The 20,352-nt window shown below is 37.4% G+C and overlaps 1 protein-coding gene across 2 annotated transcripts in view; it reads left to right on the top strand.

Annotated features, from left to right (window-relative positions):
- The window catches only part of CCDC102B (coiled-coil domain containing 102B), a 278,967-nt gene that overhangs the window by 231,511 nt on the left and 27,104 nt on the right, over positions 1-20,352 (top strand). The window contains exon 8 of one of the 2 annotated variants that reach the window (XM_061399556.1): positions 4,368-4,471. The exons of the other annotated variant lie outside the window; for it this stretch is intronic. Within the exon in view, the coding sequence (XP_061255540.1) occupies positions 4,368-4,471 (104 nt within the window). The remainder of the gene's footprint in view (positions 1-4,367; positions 4,472-20,352) is intronic. 2 annotated transcript variants of the gene reach the window in all.

Here is a 20,352-nt window from a genome sequence, read left to right as displayed (position 1 = left end):
ACTGAAGCAATTTTCCATGCGTTCACAGTGTTAGATAATGTTCTAATTTCATTCTTTTACATGCAGCTGTCCAGTTTTCCCAGAACCACTTATTGAAGACATTCTTTTCTCCATCATATATTCTTGCCTCCTTTGTTGTAGATTAATTGACCATATGTGTGTGATTAGACATAAGAGATGTGGGTTTGATCCCTGGGGTCAGGAAGATCCCCTGGAGAAGGGAATGGCAACCCATTCCAGTATTCTTGCCCAGAATATCCCCATGGACAAAGGAACCTGATGGGTTACAGTCCGTAGGGTTGCAAAGAGTCAGACATGACTGAAGCGGCATAGCACATGTGATTAGAATCAGATGTGAGCCAAGTCTTTGAGGTAAGGACTGAATTCCACATTGGGCATTTTCCATTGCATTTTCAACATCCTTAAAGTTAAATGTTATTTTTTATTGTAAATTTTATAAAAATTTAACAGATTTAGAAGAACATTTCCACCAGTATTTTGTATCATTTTGTTTTTTCTTTATATGTTATTTAATACAAGAAATGTAATGAATTACTCATAATATTGTGAGCTTTTTTTCCCAAAGTTAAATATCGTGAAATAGCATTATGAAGCCTAGTTAAACATTTTAATGTCAGCAGAATGTTCTATCAGAATGATGAACTATAATTAAACATGAAACTTTCAGTAACCATTCAGGTCAATTTGACTTTTTCATGAACATAATAAAAAATATTTGAGCAAAAAGAGCTTTTGTGTGTCTCATATTATTTTTCAGACATTTCAATACATGATAACTTCTTAAAAACATGAATGTCAACACTTCTGGCATATATTTCCAAAATGCATTACAAATTTATTCCGATTATCCCAGTTTCAAATATAATAAACAACTTAAGCTCTTTATTTTTCAGTTCAGTCACTCAGTTGTTTCTGACTCTTTGTGATCCCATGAATCGCAGCACACCAGGCCTCCCTGTCCATCACCAAGTCCCGGAGTTTACCCAAACTCATGTCCATTGAGTTGGTGATGCCATCCAACCATCTCGTCCTCTGTTGTCCCCTTCTCCTCCTGCCCTCAATCTTTCCCAGCATCAGAGTCTTTTCAAATGAGTCAGCTCTTCGCATCAGGGGGCCAAAGTATTGAAGTTTCAGCTTCAACACTTTATTCTTTGTTGTACCAAAATATTCCTTAAATATCTAATAATAGCTATCTGTAATTAAGTTATCCAGTTAGTTCCCATATTTTCCCACATTGGCATTCCTAAAGTCCAAAAGGGTAGAATAAAAGATGAAAATTTATAAACTGAAAAAAATACAAAAAGGTAATATTTCTCATTGATTTATTAAGTCATCTGGGAATTGTCCCAGGTAATGCCAAATAGATGGGTTTTTTTCCAAGTAGATATTTGGAAGGGTATGAAAATATGAAATAATCTAATAGTCCATAATAATAATTGTCAATCATTATTAGCCTGTTACTTTATTCTTATCATTTTTATCCTGATAGAAAATATTTAATGAGTCATGAATGTTGAGCATTGATTCCTCCCTAAATAATGAAATTTGTTGTAAGACTGAAGAGGCAAAATTAGTCTATATGCTAAATAGTCTGGGCCTACTAGAATTTTCATTGGAAGGACTGATGCTGAAGCTGGAACTCTAATACTTTGGCCACCTGATGCTAAGAACTGACTCACTGGAAAAGACCCTGATGCTGGGAAAGATTAAGGGTGGGAGGAGAAGGGCACAACAGAGGATGAGACGGTTGGATGGCATCACTGACTCAATGGACATGAGTTTGAGCAAGTGCCAGGAGTTGGTGATGGACAGGGAGGCCTAGCGTGCTGCAGTCCATGGGGTCACAGTCGGACGTGACTGAACAATTGAACTGAACTAAAATTTGTAAGAACTTTTAAGTAATACATAAATATTTGTACTCTAATAAATACGTCTGTAACATTTCTCTAACAAAATAGACAACACTATTGATTTGAATAACTTCAAGTAAAATACAATGATTAAATCCAACATAAGCATAATATATTAAATACATGTTACATTAACTGCAGAAAAATGAGAACTAGAGAAATGTAGAAGATCTGTAAAAAAAAATTTCTGGTTCAACATTTATATAAAGTAGAAACAAGAAAAAGCGAAGTCCACAAAAACCTGCACAGGTTAGATAAGAGAGAACTTTTATGGTAAGAAAATAAACTTTAAAATAGTGGATGTCAAAAGAGTGTGGGTATTACTAAAATTGTCTCAATGATTGACATTCAAAAATAAAAAATTATTTCAGAGTTAATTTTGATATACTTTAACAATGTTTACTTCATGGGCACAAATAATTGATAGGAAAAGGTTTACAGAATGGTATTACTCCATGAAGTTATGAAAAGGAATAGCTTTTTAGTCCTGGAAGATAATAATACCAACTCAACTCTATAGAATTCTACTGTTTAAAATGTTTTAACTTGAATAACACTGGCCAAGGAATCAGAGAATTGGGATCAGTTTTCATATTTAGCAATATTTTGACTCTGTACATACTAAGGAAGATTTCATATTTAATAAAATTGTAAGAATAATCAAAATTATCACACTGACCTTATTTTACTATAGTGCCACAGCTCAGCAGTCTTTGGAGAGATAAGATTTTTGTCTTAAAGTTGTTTCTATATCCATAAAAATGTCCAGATGATTTTGAAATATTCAACTGGATGAATATGGTTGCTAGATCTTGTGAAGAAAAGACAACAGTAAAAGTATCCAAAACCTACCCCATGGAAACTCCACTCAGGCTAACAACTTGACAACTTAATTAACTGTTTATTACAATGTGCTTATTTAGATAAAAAATAAAATTGTATCAATAATACAATACCTCATACCATATAGAAAAGTTAATCCCATCTTGATCTAGGACTTAAATGACAAATACAAAGCCTTAACAAATTTTAGTTGACAATATAGATTAATATTTTTCTAAGCTTTGAATAGGGAAGTATTTTTAGCATCATTAAATACATCCCAACTGTAATAGAAAATAGATAAATGTTTAGTAAAATAACATTTACCCAAAGATCTCTTAAATAAAATGGAAAAAATAAGTTATAAACTTGATAATACTTGGTGAAGATACTCAGAACACTTACAACTGACACAGGGTTAGTGTCAAGATTACAGCACAAACATGTACAGGTTGAAAAAAGAAAAGAGCTCCAAATAGGGTCATGAGCAGAAGACCTGAATAGGAATGAGAGAAAGACACTGAACCAATAAAAATATAAAGAGGTATTGACCCTAATTTATTTAGCAAGGATTGGCAAAAGTTTTACCATCTCACATTGAGCACATCTGTCCCAGGACTTGACAATCAGGAGACCATCTAATTGCCTTTGGGAGGGAAGTTAGTAAACTGCTTTGGGAGACACTTCAGCTTTATCTTTTATAAAATTCAACATTAAAAAATACAACCTGAAAATTCTCCTATGTATGTCTTTAGAGACTACATTGCACATATACATCAGGAGTTACACACGCAAAAGTCCACAGCAGCTCAAGGCTGCAAACAGTCTACTACTCATGAACAAGAGTGTGGTTACTGTCTTAGCATTACTGTGCAGTATAATCGTGTAAAACAGAACAGGGCTACAGAGAGACACTCATGTAGATGAGTCTTAGCAGTTGAAGTATCAGATAATTATAAACAGCATAATACCCATTTTTTTATGTGTAAGTTAAAAACAACTAAAAGAATACATGTTAAAGGATATTTCTGTTTGTACCTTTTTGTTCCTTATATATATGAACTTACCAGGTGGTGCAGTAGTAAAGAATCCACCTGCCAGTGCAGGAGATGCAAGAGACACAAATTCGACCCCTGGGTCAGAAAGATCCCCTGGAGAAGGGAATGACTACCCACTCTAGTATTCTTGCCTGGGAAATCCCATGGACAGAGGAGTCTGGTGGTCTGCAGTCTATGAGGTCATGAAGAATCAGACACAACTTACCACACACACACACATATATATACTATACTTAAATATATGTATAAATACACACATGAAAACAGAACCATTTGCAAAGTCATGGTAATAATAAGGTAGGGGAGCCCATGTTAGAAACAAGGCAAGAATGCCAAGATAGAAAAGATTCTGCCAAATATTCTAGAGTCCATGTGGATGTTTATTATTAAATATGTGAACTAATTTTATAATTAAGAATAATATTACTATGTATTCATGCATATATACAAAATAATTTCATGCCTAAGAATGTGTTACACAAAAAACAGAGCTTGTTTTTAGAGATTTTCTTATTTCAGTCATCATACCTGAAGCATTTTTCTATTTTGCTTTCAGCTTGATGATTTCCTGAATCAGATCCATAAGCTCCAGAGATCTTTGAATGAACAGAAAGAAACAAATGAAAACTTGGAAATTAAACTCAGGCACTTACAAAATCGGTAATTATTTCATAAAACATGTTGAATTCAAGATTGGGACCTTAGATAAGGAAATCTTGATGTTTTATCCCTCATAATTTCCTTAACAACCTGAATATCCAATGACAGATGAATGGATAAAGAAAATTTGGTGCATATATACAATGGAATATTACCCAGCCACTAAAAGGAATGAAACGGGTTCATTAGTAGAGATGTGGATGGACCCAGAGTCCATCCATACATATAGAATGAAATTAAGTCAGAAAGAGAAAAATAAATGTCATACATGAATGCATATATGTGGAATCTAAAGAAATGGTGCAGATGAACCTATTTCCAAGGCAGAAATGGAGACACAGGCATAGCAAATGGACATGTGGATGCGAGGCAGGGTGGGACAAACTGGGAATTGGGATTGACATACACACACTACCCTGTGTGAAATAGATAGCTAGTGGGAACCTGCTATAAACACAGGGAGCTCGCTTGATGCTCTGTGATGACCTAGAGGGGTGGGATGGGGTGGGGAGGGAAGGAGACCCAGGAGGGACGGGACATATGTATACTTCATTATAGAGCAGGCACTAACATTGTAAAGCAATTATATTCCAGTAAAAAAAAAAGTAATGTAGTTATTAGAAACATTAAAAGAAACTTAAATGTATAGGCTGCTTAACTCTTATTAATATTTGTCCTAATAAATGTTACATTATAATAAAGATAGTTTAAATATCACACAAAATCAACTTTAGTTCTAAAGGAATAAAATTTCTGAAAGACAGAGGGAGCTTTCAGAATACATTTTACATAAATAGAAGGAGTTACAATACTTGTAAGAAAATATAAGTTGTAAGCCACTCAGTTCGCTGGACAGTGGATAAGAGAATCACTGTACTTAAGTAAAGCAGTGGTTTAAGTAACTGATAGACAAAGACACATATGCATAATCTATATGGTAGGAGTGGTATGTTCTGTGAAAAATGTTTTCAGCCCAGAGAGAGATCAGCCAACTTGGGATAGTTCTTCATAAAAGGTAAAAATGGACAGAGGTGTCAGATACTGTGGATTTACACTCCAACTGATACAAATAATCTCAGAAAAGTAACGAATCACCTGGGACTGATGTTAAGGAAAAGCCAAGTTCCTCAAACTGAGAGGGCTTTTGACTTTCATCTGGATAAATAGTTTGCAGTAACGTCGTGGAAAAGTCCTCCAGTATCGGAAAGTAGTATCAAGGTATAAATCAGGTGGAAATAAAGCTGTGATTTCCTTTCAGTTGCATGAACAAAAGCAAAGCACAAAATTGCACATAGAGGAGTATTTGAGACTCTTATAAAGTATAGTTTACTGCATCATTCATATTTATGTTTAGTTTTTAGATAAAGAAATTTACTTAAACAACATTATGTAATCCTACCTAGCTATTTCCAAAGAAGCAGACCTGGTCTTCCTCTTTTCCCACTAGTGGGAATGAATATTTATTAATCGATTTGTAAAGAAAGCTTTCTCTTGTCTGATCATCTAGTTTGTCTCTTTGTAAAAGACTGTATCGTTACCTCTAGGCCCCAGGGACAAAGAGGCCAGTCAGTGGCCTTCCACTGACCACTGCGTGTGCCCTGGCCAGAGGTGGGGTCCCAGGATGGGCCCCATGACCTGTACAGTTCTATTAAGCTTTGTCTTAAGTCTCACTTAGTTCTTAACAAAAATTGTTTGGCCAATTTGATTTTATTTTTACCTGGAGACAATTTCTTACTTTGAGACTGCCTTCTCTATGTCCTCTGAAATCTGCTTTAAATTTTTACTTTTTTCACTTATTTTTCTCTTACAAGCACTCATCCCACAGGCTTTGACATTCTGCCTGGGACTCTTGCTGATTAGACCCACAGGTTGACCACATGTTTTGGTTTCCATGTGCTCACAGATGACACTGTTCCTCATCATTGCAACAGTGCATAAATGTGTCCCTGTCTCCAGTGGCAATGGCTTCACTGCTTTTCCACCAGCGCTAATAGCCTCTTTACCATCTTTCCAGTGTCTACTTGTTGATGTCCCTAAACCAGTGCCACCTATTTTGTTGTGGCAGCATCTCACGACCAGATACCAACGTCTGTTTGAGATCTCTAGTGCTGCAACATGAATTAACCCCAATATGTAATTGCCTAAAACATTTACCACAGTTCTTTGGGTTTGCTCCTTCATGTAGATGAGGTAGGGTTTACATTGGCAGCTGCATTCCACAGAGCTCTCTGGGGCTAGAATGTCCACAATAACCTCACTCCTATGCCTGGTACTTCAGCAGGGGTGAGAAATGCCCATTGTCTGTTGGGTCTCTCCCTTGTCCTGAGGAATCGTCCTGGGGAGTTTCCCAGCACCCCTTCCTCCAGATTCTATTGGCATAGGTATCATGACATTTTATCCCCAAATACTTTATAAATCTCTTTAAAAAAAAAATCTTCCTGCAAAATCACTATATGCATTATCAGACCTACAAAAACTCACAGTTGTAGCCCCCAGCTGATTAGACTTTGCCCCTACCCGCATTCCTCTGGCTAAATCAGATATACTTTGCTATATTATTATTTCTATGACCTTGAGCATGTTACTTATTGTAGAACTCTAGAACACCCCCTTAAGGACTGAATAAAATAATGTTTAAGAAACATCTGACAGAGCACATGACATTAATAAATATGCAACAAATATTAGTTTATTCATCTCACTCTACTTTTTAAGAGGCAATTTCCTCCAGAGAAAATACATTTAGAGAGCAAATTTTTATGGAAAGAAAATATACTGGAAAGAAATCTTGGAAATGCCTCCCAGAAAAATGTTAAATACTAATGCTACTTGCCCTTGACTTCAACTACATAAATCTTAGCTTCCTATTAGGTATGTTTTCTTACTTATTTTGAAATGTCTTTGTGATTATTCACATTTTCACTAGACAGCATTTATAGTAATAATGATCTTGACATTATATACCTGAAACTCCGTATATTAGATTAGAAAAATGTCAGGAACAATATTATGATATAAAAAGATAGGCACTAACCAGTAAAATAAATGTCAAGTTTTCTGTTTAAATATTGTTAACTCTCATTGTAGGGAAATGTTTAGAATTGTACCTATCAGAAAACTCTCAGAATAAAAGAAAGTTGAAACCTAAATATTTTAATTAGAACACTCATAATCACATTAATGAAGAAACCTCAGTACTATTTTAAAGAATACCCCTTTGCATTAATTGTAATATCAACCAGTTTTAAATATAAACATTTAAAAACAGAACTACAGTAACTTAAGCATAGTTTATATTGAACAACCTTAAAAAAGGATATTACAGTGGGGAATGTTTATTATTATATTGCTGCTGCTGCTAAGTCACTTCATTCATGTCCGACTCTGTGCGACCCCATAGAGAGCAGTCCACCAGACTCCCCCGTCCCTGGGATTCTCCAGGCAAGAACACTGGAGTGGGTTGCCATTTCCTTCTCCAATGCACGAAAGTAAAAAGTGAAAGTGAAGTCGCTCAGTCATGTATGACTCTTAGTGACCCCATGGACTGCAGCCCACCAGGCTCCTCTGTGCATGGAATTTTCCAGGCAAGAGTACTGGAGTGGGGTGCCATTGCCTTCTCCGTATTACCATTGATTTATGTCAAATATGAAATGATATATACAGAATATGTGATTTCTATCTTATGACAGTGCTCTTGGACATGTTTATAGAAATACAGGAAATGGGTTGTTAGCTTACTTTAAATCAAACTTGAAAATATGATACTGTCTTCAGATCCCAAGAGGAGCTTAGAGGTTAGACTTTAAAGATTGGTGTCCAACTAACATACACATTGTACACATTTCTGTCTAAAATGCAAAGAACTTCTGTGTGCCCCCTGGCTTGGCCCCTGGTTACTTCTAAGACTGAGAACTGTGGCTGATGTGGGAAGGAAATGATCTCTAAACCTTCTCACCTTGGGAAGTGAAGTGAAATGAAAGTCCCTCAGTCGTCTCCGACTCTCTGCGACCCCACGGACTATAGTCCATGGACTTCTCCGGGCCAGAAGACTTGGTCCCTTTGTACCACGCTCTTCACTGTGGCTGAACTTCAGGTATGACCCAGTGAAAAGCGTGAGAATGATACTGTTTCTAATCTGAATACATTTTCATCTTGTTGGCATGACCCATTTCTAAAGATGTACACAGACTATTTTTATTTGCCTTATAAATTGTTGTGAAGATAGTAATATTTTCTAATGTTACCTGCAAATATCTAGTTTCTATATCTTCAAATGAAAGCTAAATTTTATATTCATTTTGGAACGTAACTAGTGAAGGAACATTTGAAAATTTCTACTCTCATGGAAGAAGATTCTGCTGGTTAGAAAAGAATAATTTTTAGAGATATGTTCATACATCTATTATATGCAATATATCCACCAAAGAAAAACACTACAAAGATTTATTCAGAAGCAAACTGACAGACCAATATAATTATTTTTTACAAGCAGCTTGGCAAGTTTAACTAGGAAAACAATTTCTATACTGAATGTAATATTGTTCTTATTTGAGCATATCTCGCCTTTGAATGTATTCTGTTGGGGGAAAAAACTTCTCAGTCCAGCTTGAACCACAGAGTGAGGTATCAATCTTTGGCAAATGTGATGTGAAAGAGACTGTCCTATTCAGCAGCTACATTGATGGCTCAGATAAACAAAAGTAGTAAATATATAATTCTACATTATTGTGTTAGAAATAAAAATGGTTCTAAAGAGAATGTAATCAGGCAAAATTTAAAGCATAAATCACATAGTAAAATATACTGATATAAGAAAGGGCTGCTGAAACACAAATATTAATATTGGATTTCATTTTTCACCCTATAGGCACTACCTTACATGCTTTATGAGATAGAAATTAGAATCTCTACTTTACAGGTGAGAAACAGTGGCTTTAATGAATACATGATTAACTTAAGTGTCATATGCAAGTCTGTGGATTGGAAAAGACCTTTCACTTTAGACCTGTCAGAATTACAGAACTGATGGTTGGAAACTGTCAGACGTGCATAAGACATTTAAACAATTCCTTTCATCCTTTAAACTTTCTGTTTTCTCACCTGTAAAATGGAGTTAACAATGCCTGTTAAACCTAACCTACCACTTAAAAGAATGAGAAAAAGGACAAACAAAACCTAAAGTCAGAAAAAGGAAGAAATAATAAAGATCAGAGAGGGAATAAAATATATATTAAAAGAACAAGAGAAAATCAATAAAACAAAGAGCTGGTTCTTTTAAATGATAAACAAGATGTACAAACCTCTCACCAGACTAACCAAGAAGGAAAGAGATAACCCAAATAAAATAAGAAATGAAAAAGGAGACACAGCAATGATACTGCATAAATAGAAAAAACTACAAGGGAATACTATGAACAATTATATGTCAAAAAGTTCAGTGACCTAGAAGAAATGGACAAGTATCTATAAACATACAGCCCATCAAAATGAATCACTAATAGGTAATTTGAATAGATCAATCACTAAAAATGAAATAGAACCTGTAATCTAAAAACTCCCTACAAACAAAAGTCCAGGACCACATGGCTTCATAGATGAACTCTACCAAACATGCAAAGAACTTATCCTTCCCAAACATCCAAAAAACTGAAGAGGAGGGAACACTCCCAAAGACATTCTATGAAGCCACCATGACTCTAATATTAAAACCAGACAAAGACATCCCCAAAGAAGATAATTACAGGCCAATATCTTTGACTATAAATGCAAAAATTCTCAACAAAATATTAGCAAGCCAAATCAATAACATATATAAAGGGTCATACACCATGAACAAGTGATACTCATCCTAAGTTCACTAGGATTGTTCAACATACACAAAGTAATCAATGCAATGCACCACATAAATAAAAGGCTAAAACCATGTGATCATATAAATGCAGAAAAAGCATTTGACAAGGTTCAACAGCCGTTTATGATAAAAACCCTTACCAAAGTAGGGACAGTGGGAACGTATCTCAACATAATAAAAGCTATTTATGAAAGACCCACGGCCAATATAATACTCAATTGTGAAAAGTTGAAAGCCTTCCCACTAAAGTCTGGAACAGGACAAGGATGCCCCCTCACCTCTTCTATTCAACACAGTACTGGAAGTCCTAGTCACAGCAATCAGACAAAGACAAGGTTTCCAAATTGGAAGGAAAGTGGTAAAATTGTCATTATATGTAGATGATATAATACTATGTACAGCAAACTCTAAACACGCCACACAGAAACTACTACAACTGATAAATTCAGCAATGTAGCAGGATAAAAATTAACATATAGAAGTTAAAATATTAGAAAGGGAACATAAAAAAATACTTTTAAAAACTGCACCCCCGAAATAAAATGCTTAAGAATAAACCTGACCAATGAGGTAAAAGACTTATATACTAAGAACTATAAAATATTATAAAGAAAACTGAAGATAATCCAAAGAAATAGAAAGGTATCTCCAGGTACTTATATTGGAAGAATTAATATTGTTAAAATGCCAAAAGTGCCCCAAAAAACTGCAGATTTAATGTGATCCCTATCAAATTACCCATGATATTCTCACAAAACTAAATAAATAACCCTAAAATTCCTGTGGAAAAGACCCAGAGTTACCAAAGCAACCCTGAAGAAAAAGAACAAGGCAAGAGACATAACCCTTCCAGACTTCAGACTACATTATAGAATTACAGTAATCGAAACAGCATGTTATTGGTACAAAAAACATATGGATCAATGGAACAGAATAGAGAGCTCAGAAATAAACCCATATAGCTATGGTCAAAACCTTTAAAGGAGACAAAAATATACAAAAAGGAAAAAGTCTCTTCAGCAAGTGGCAGGGGGAAAGTTGGACAGCCACAAGCAAATCAAAGTAACAACACATCCTCTTACCATATCAGTTCATTCAGTTCAGTCACTCAGTCATGTCCGACTCTTTGCGACCCCATGAATTACAGCATGCCAGGCTTCCCTGTCAATCACCAACTCTCGGAGTTCATTCAAACTCATGTCCATCGAGTAGGTGATGCCATCCAGCCATTTCGTTTTCTGTAGTCCCCTTCTCCCTCCTGCCCCCAATCCCTCCCAGCATCAGGGTCTTTTCCAATGAGTCAACTCTTCACATGAAGTGGCCAAAGTATTGGAGTTTCAGCTTCAGCATCAGTCCCTCCAACGAACACCCAGGACTGGTCTCTTTTAGGATGGACTGGTTGGATCTCCTTGAAGTCCAAGGGACTCTCAAGAGTCTTTTACAACACCACAGTTAAAAAGCATCAATTCTTCAGTGCTCAGCTTTCTTCACAGTCCAGCTCTCACATCCATACATGACCACTGGAAAAACCATAGCCTTGACCTGATGGACCTTTGTTGGCAAAGTAATGTCTCTGCTTTGAATATGCTATCTAGGTTGCTCATAACTTTCCAAGGAGTAAGAGTCTTTTAATTTCATGGCTGCAATCACCATCTGCAGTTATTTTGGACAGAAATGGTATGGACCTAAGCAGAAGATATTAAGAAGAGGTGGCAAGAATACACAGAAGAACTGTACAAAAAAGAGCTTCATGACCCAGATAATCACGATGGTATGATCACTCGCCTAGAGCCAGACATCCTGGAATGTGAAGTCAAGTGGACCTTAGAAAGCATCAGTATGAACAAAACTAGTGGAGGTGATGGAATTCCAGTTGAGCTCTTTCAAATCCTGAAAGATGATGCTGTGAAAGTGCTGCACTCAATATGCCAGCAAATTTGGAAAACTCAGCAATGGCCACAGGACTGGAAAAGGTCAGTTTTCTTTCCAATCCCAAAGAAAGGCAATGCCATAGAATGCTCAAACTACCACACAATTGCACTCAACTCACACGCTAGTAAAGTAATGCTCAAAATTCTCCAAGCCAGGCTTTAGCAGTACATGAACTGTGAACTTCCAGATGTTCAAGCTAGTTTTAGAAAAGGCAGAGGAACCAGAGATCAAATTGCCAACATCTGCTGGATCATGGAAAAAGCAAGAGAGTTCCAGAAAAACATCTACTTCTGCTTTATTGACTATGCCAAAGCCTTTGACTGTGTGGACCACAATAAACTGCAGAAAATTCTGAAAGAGATGGGAATACCAGACCACCTGACCTGCCTCTTGAGAAATCTATATGCATGTCAGGAAGCAACAGTTAGAACTGGACATGGAACAGACTGGTTCCAAATAGGAACAAGAGTATGTCAAGGCTGTATATTGTCACCCTGCTTATTTAACTTATATGCAGAGTACATCATGGGAAATACTGGGCTTTAAGAAGCACAAGCTGAAATCAAGATTGCCAGGAGAAATATCAGTAACCTCAGATATGCAGATGACACCACCCTTATGGCAGAAAGTGAAGAGGAACTAAAAAGCCTCTTGATGAAGGTGAAAGTGGAGAGTGAAAAAGTTGGCTTAAAGCTCAACATTCAGAAAACTAAGATCATGGCATCTGGTCCCATCACTTCATGGCAGATAGATGGGGAAACAGTGGAAACAGTGTCAGACTTTATTTTTTTGGGCTCTTACCATATCAGATCAGATCAGTCGCTCTGTCATGTCCGACTCTTTGTGACCCCATGAATTGCAGCACGCCAGGCCTCCCTGTCCATCACCAACTCCCAGAGTTCACCCAGACTCATGTGCATCGAGTCAGTGATGCCATCCAGCCATCTCATCCTTTGTTGTCCCCTTGTCCTCTTGCCCCCAATCCCTCCCAGCATCAGAGTCTTCTCCAATGAGTCAACTCTTCGCATGAGGTGGCCAAAGTACTGGAGTTTCAGCTCTAGCATCACTCCTTCCAAAGAAATCCCAGGGCTGATCTCCTTTAGAATGGACTGGTTGGATCTCCTTGCAGTCCAAGGGACTCTCAAGAGTCTTCACCAACACCACAGTTCAAAAGCATCAATTCTTCGGCGCTCAGCCTTCTTCACAGTCCAACACTCACATCCATACATGACCACAGGAAAAACCATAGCCTTGACTAGACGAACCTTTGTTGGCAAAGTAATGTCTCTGCTTTTCAATATGCTATCTAGGTTGGTCATAACTTTTCGTTCCAAGGAGTAAGTGTCTTTTAATTTCATGGCTGCAGTCACCACCTGCAGTGATTTTGGAGCCCAGAAAAATAAAGTCTGACACTGTTTCCACTGTTTCCCCATCTATTTCCCATGAAGTGATAGGACCGGATGCCATGATCTTCATTTTCTGAATGTTGAGCTTTAAGCCAACTTTTTCACTCTTATCATACACACACACACACACACACACACACACACACACACACACACACACAAATCAAAATGGCTTAAAGACTTAAACCTAAGACATGACACCATACAACTCCTAGAAGAGAACATAAGCAAAACATTCTCTGATGTAAATCATACATATGTTTTCTTAGGTCAGTCTCCCAAGGCCATAGAAATTTTAAAAAAAGAGAGAGATCTAATCAAACTCACAAGCTTTTGCACTCTATTGGAAACCATAAACAAAATGAAAAGACAACCTACAGAATGGGAGAAAATATTTGCAAATGATGCAACCAACAAAGGCTTGATTTCCAAAATACACAAATACCTCAGACAATTGAATGACAAACAAACAAACAAACAGCCCTATCTAAAAATGGACAGGAGACCTAAACAGACATTTCTCCAAAGAAGACATACAGATAGCCAAGAGACAAAGATGCTCAATGTAGCTAGTTGTTAGAGAAATGCAAATCAAAATGACAGTGAGATATCACCTCACATCAGTCATAATGGCTGTCATTAAAACATCTACAAATAACAGATGCTAGAGTGGATGTAAGCAAAAGGGAACCCACAGCCACTGTGGAAAACAGTATAAAGGTTCTTCAGAAATCTGATAATAGCATCACCATAAGATCTAACAAACCCACTCCTGGGTATATATCCAGACAAAACTACAATTCAAAAAGATAGCTTGCACCTCTATGTTCATAGTCACACTGTTCAATAGACAAGACATGGAAACAAACTAAATGTCCATCAACAGATGATTAAAGATGTGCTACAAACATACAATATACTCAGTCATAAAAATAATGGAATAATGTCACTTGCAGCAACATGAATGCAAATAGAGATCATCATACCAAGTGAAGTAAGTCAGAAAAAGATGAATACCATATGCTATTACATATGTGAAATCTAAACTATGACACAAATCAATCTATCTATGAAACAGCATCGCAAATGCAGATAAAGATTGCTGATTACCAAGGGAGAGAGGATCGGGGAGGAATGGAGTGGGAGCTTGGTGTTATCAGATACAAGCTTTTATATACAGAATGGATAAACAATAAGGTCCTACTGTACAGCACAGAGAACTATATTCAATAATCCTATTATAAACCATATGCTAGCAAAGTAATGCTCAGAATGCTTCAAGCTAGGCTTCAGAAGTAAGTAAGTAGGCAGAGAAATTCCAGATGTGCAAACTGGATTTAGAAAAGGCAAAGGAACCAGAGATCAAACTGCCAACATTTGTTGGATCATAGAAAAACCAAAGGAATTCCAGAAAACATCTACTTCATTGACTATACTAAAGCTTGTCATTGTGAGGATCTCAACAAACTGTGGAAAATTCTTGAGATGAGAATACCAGACCTCGTGACCTGTCTCCTGAGAAACTTTTATGCAGGACGAGAAGCAATTGTTAGACCCAGACATGTAACAACAGACTGGTTCAAAATTGGGAAAGGAGTATGTCAAGGCTGTATATTGTCACCCTGCTTATTTAACTTCTATGCAGAGTACATCATACGAAATGCTGGGCTGGATGAAGCACAAACTGAAATTAAGGTTTCTGGGAGAAATAGCAACAACCTCAGACATGCAGATGATACCACCTAATGGCAGAAAGAGAAGAGGAACTAAAGAGCCTCTTGATGAGAGTGAAAAAGCTGGCTTACAATTCAACATTCAAAAAATTAAGATCATGTCACCGGTCCCATCACTTCATAGCAAATAGATGGGGAAAAAGTGGAAACAGTGATAGATTTCCTCCCCTCCCCTTGGGCTCCACAATCTCTGCGGATGGAGGCTGCAGCCATGAAATTAAAAGATGCTTGCTCCTTGGAAGACAAACTATGACAAACTTAGCATATTAGAAAGCAGAGACATCACTTTGCTGAGAAAGGTCCATATAGTCAAAGCTATGGTTTTTTCCGATAGTCATGTATGGATGTGAGAGTTGAACCATAAAGAAGGCTGAGAACTGAAGAATTTATGCTTTTGAACTGTGGTGTTGGAGAAGACTCTCGAGCATCCCTTGGACTTCAAAGAGATCAAACCAGTCCATCCTAAAGGAAATCAACCCTGAATATTCATTGGAAAGACTGATGCTGAAGCTGAAGCTTCAGTACTTTGGCCACCTGATGTGAAGAGCTGACTCATTGGAAAAGACCCTGATATTGGGAAAGATTGAGGGCAAAAGGAGAAGTGGGAAACAATGGATAAGATGGTTGTATGCATCACTGACTCAATGGATATGAGTGTGAGCAAACTCTGGGAGATAGTGGAGGACAGGGGAGCCAGGGGTGATGCAGTCCATGGGGTCACAAAGAGTTGGACATGACTTAGTGACTAAACAACAAACCATAATGGAAAAGAATATATAAAACTATGTGTGCATAACTGAATCACCTTACTGTATGGCAGTAATTAACATTGTAAATCAGCTATATGTCAATTAAAAAGTGAAAAAAATACATAAAAAGTCAGGTGTTACAATAAATCAAGAAAAAAGAATCTCCAACAAAGCCTGTTTAATTATGATCTGGCAAGCATAATTTAGTGTATGCTTGGAGAAGGCGATGGCACCCCACTCCAGTACTCTTGCCTGGAGAATCTCATGGGCGGAGGAGCCTGGTAGGCTACAGTCCATGGGGTCTCGAAGAGTCGGATACGACTGAGCGACTTCACTTCCACTTTTCACTTTCCTGCATTGGAGAAGGAAATGGCAACCCACTCCAGTGTTCTTGCCTGGAGAATCCCAGGGACAGGGGAGCCTGGTGGGCTGCCATCTATGGGGTCGCACAGAGTCGGACACGACTGAAGCGACTTAGCAGCAGCAGCAGCAACTGTGCTTTTGAAGTGTGGTGTTGGAGAAGACTCTTGAGAGTCCCTTAGACTGCAAGGAGATCCAACCAGTCCATCCTAAAGGGAATTAGTCCTGAATATTCATTGGAAGGACTGATGCTGAAGCTGAAACTCCAATACTCTGGCCACTTGATGGGAAGAACTGACTCACTGGGAAAGACCCTGATGCTGGAAAAGACTGAAGGTGGGAGGAGAAGGGGCCAACAGAGGATGAGATGGTTGGATGGCATCACCAACTCGATGGACATGAGTTTGAATAAGCTGTGGGAGTTGATGATAGACAGGGAAGCCTGGTGTGCTGCAGTCCATGGGGTCACAAAGTGTTGGACAAAACTGAGCGACTGAACTGAACTGTGCCATTTTTATAGAAGGCCAATGTGTTTAATGATTATTTCATGAGGCTTAAATTAAAACTATTAAATAAAGATGAGAACTGCATCAATGAAATGTTTCTCATTGGCCAAGATTTCAGTAATCATTTTTTAATTTATTCATGTAATACATTTTTCTTTCATACTTAATTCTAACCATACTGTTTGGTTCTGATCACCACAAATAAATGTAAGAGGCTCTCAGGAAGAATGCAATGAGTAGGTTTCAGAATGTTTTCTATAAAGGGATAGTAGAAGGAATTAAGTTTGTTACTTTTAACAGTTTCTTCAATTTGTCTGTTACCATTAAACAAAATTAAACATTTTTCAGAAAGATGCTGGGCAATACTCTGTAACAAGAGATGATTAAGTAGAGGAATCTGAACTAAAAACTAAAATGACATTTTAACATTAAGCTATAATTTAGAATAAATATATAATAGTATTCAGATCTGTAAATTGGAATTTTGTGAATGAACATTATACTCTTAGAGGTATGATCAATTCAGTTATAAAATCAGATTTTATCAGTTCTCTTTAGCTTGCTTTTAGGTCTATTTATTCTCTGTGAATGATAACTCAGATTATTATGGTTGAGTGAAAATACTGCTTTTATACAAAATCTAACAATTTCTCTAGGTATTAAATATTTTGGCCTAAATTCTCTGAAATTAAATGTGACATCTAAGAAACGGCTCTCAGTCTAACTGTTGAATAGAATTCAGTTCTTTGATATATAATTTTAATAGTTATTCCTGCAGTGGTATGAGGGGATTAAGTTTTCCAGAATCTGACTCATTATTTATGAAAGGAAAATATGAATGCTTATTTGGAATCTAAAAAATACTTTCATTCAAATGTCACAATCACCCTGAGGCTACACATTGTACACACATTAGTAACAAAAATTGAGGTAATTTTTGAAAATGTAAGAATAAGAGAATACAATTGGCCCTTGAACAACTCTAGGGTTAAGCATGTATAATTTTAGTGAGTCCTCTCTATCTGGTTTCTCATCAGTAGCTTCAACTAAGCACTGATCCTGTAGTTCTGTACCGTTTATTACCAAAAAATGTCTGTACAAGTGGACCCACGTAGTTCAAACCTGAGTTGTTTAAGGATCCGCTGTGCTTTTGTTGTTGTCGTTCAGTTGCTAAGTCATGTCTGACTCTTTGAAGCCCCAAGGACGCCAGCACGCCAGGCTTCCCTATCCTCCACTATATCCCAGAGTTGGCTCAAATTCATGTTCATTAGAGTCAGTGATGCCATCCAACCATCTCATCCTCTGACGTCCCCTTCTCCTCCTGCCTTTCATCTTTCTCAGCACCAGGGTCTTTTCCAATGAGTCACCTCTTCCCATCAGGTGGCCAAAGGATTGGAGCTTCAGCATCAGTCCTTCCAATGAATATTCAGGGTTGATTTCTTTTAGGATTGATTGGTTTGATCAACTATACTTATTTCCTATCAAATGGTAGGAATGAGAATAATTTCTGGGGACTCTGATTCCGTTTATAACCTGGTGTTTTATCTCATAAACCACACCCAAAATGGCAATAGTTAGTACAAGCATTTGGGAACTGGGAAACAGGTCAACGAGGGTTGACTGCTGCCAGGTAATTGGGTGTTTTTCAGCACACCTGTGCTGAGGTATCACTGCTTGTGACCTGATAGCTTGGCAGTACTGCCAAATGCCCCAATCTCAGAGACTGGAAAAGATCTAGAAGGAAAGTATGAATAGCACAGATTTCAGTAGGATTATATCATTCTACTGACACTTGGCCAATGTGAGAAACTTTTATAGGAATCCACTGAGAACTAGGAGGAACTTCCCTGGTGGCTCAGATGGTAAAGTGTCTGCTTGCAATGCAAGAGATAACATGAATTCGTAGTTTCCTTAAGCATGTTCTGTGGGTTGTTAATGAAAGAAAGTGAAAGTCGTTTAGTCCAGTCCAACTCTTTGCAACCCCATGAACTATACAGTCCATGGAATTCTCCAGGCCAGAATACAGGAGTGGGTAACCTTTCCCTTCTCCAGGGGATCTTCCCAACCCAGGGATCAAACCCAGGTCTCCTGCATTGCAGGTGGATTCTTTACCAGTTGAGCCACAATTCAGTTCAGTTCACTCATTTGTATCTGACTCTTTGCGACCCCATGGACTGCAGCACACCAGGCCTCCCTGTCCATCACCAACTCCCGGAGCTTACTCAAACTCATGTCCATTGAGTCAGTGATGCCATCCAACCATCTCATTCTCTGTCGTCCCCTTCTGCTTCCACCTTCAATCTTGCCCAGCATCAGAGTCTTTTCCAATGAATCAGTTCTTTGCATCAGGTGGCCAAAGTATTGGAGTTTTGGCTTCAGCATCAGTCCTTCCAATGAATATTCAATGAATAGTCAGGACTGATTTCCTTTAGGATAGACTGGTTGGATCTCCTTGGAGAACAGAATGTCAAATCACTTTAGTATTCTTGCCTTGAGAACCGCATGAACAGTATGAAAAGGCTGAGCCACAAAGAAAGCCCAATATTACAGGATTTTCCTACTATTCTTTTTATATTCTCTCTTGAGAACTCATTACTGGATGAAGACTAAATCCCTTCTTCACCACAACTTCAACCACTCTTTCCCTGTATCATCACATTGGGGTGGCCCCAAAGTTTGTTCGGGGTTTTCTGTAAGATGTTATCTTTTCCCAGAGCCACTCTTGTTTCTCTTTTATACAGAATATAAATGGTGCTACTTGAAGTCAATGTTTCATCCTTTACAGATTTTGAAATAGTAACAAAAATGTCATAACTCACAAGTTAGTGTGCATTCTTTTCTTTATGACTTTGGCATGCTTGATGTTGTCTACGCACTCTGTGTTTTCCTATAGGGATCGTGCCGCACAGTATAGCTTGTATGTTTTTTCCTCTGCACTGGGCTTGGGAGTTATATTTCTTGCCTTCACTTCTACAAAAGTCATTTAAGTTATTTTTAAAATCTTGACCCCGTGATTATATCTCTGTAATTAAAGTGAAGGATAAAATTACATTTTTAAATATCCCCCTCCCACCATGAAGAATTGTCTTTCTTAATATTTGGCTTTGTTCCTCCTGCCTGTCTAGAAATTACTTGAGTAAAAATACATAAACTAGAGATATACATTTATAGTTTTATTAAATACATTTACCCTGATTTTCAGTTTATAACTGTTGTTGTCTGCTCACTAAGTCTTGTACGATTCTTGCGACCCCATGTTTTGGTATTTGCATTTTTTAAATGAAAGCATATTTAAGTATTTTTATTTGCACTCTTAACTAGTATTAAAGTTTAACTGACATTTG

This window comes from Bos javanicus, chromosome 24, assembly GCF_032452875.1.
Source record: "Bos javanicus breed banteng chromosome 24, ARS-OSU_banteng_1.0, whole genome shotgun sequence".
NCBI classification, from domain to species: domain Eukaryota; kingdom Metazoa; phylum Chordata; class Mammalia; order Artiodactyla; family Bovidae; genus Bos; species Bos javanicus.
This window is presented reverse-complemented; position numbering and strand designations above follow the sequence as displayed.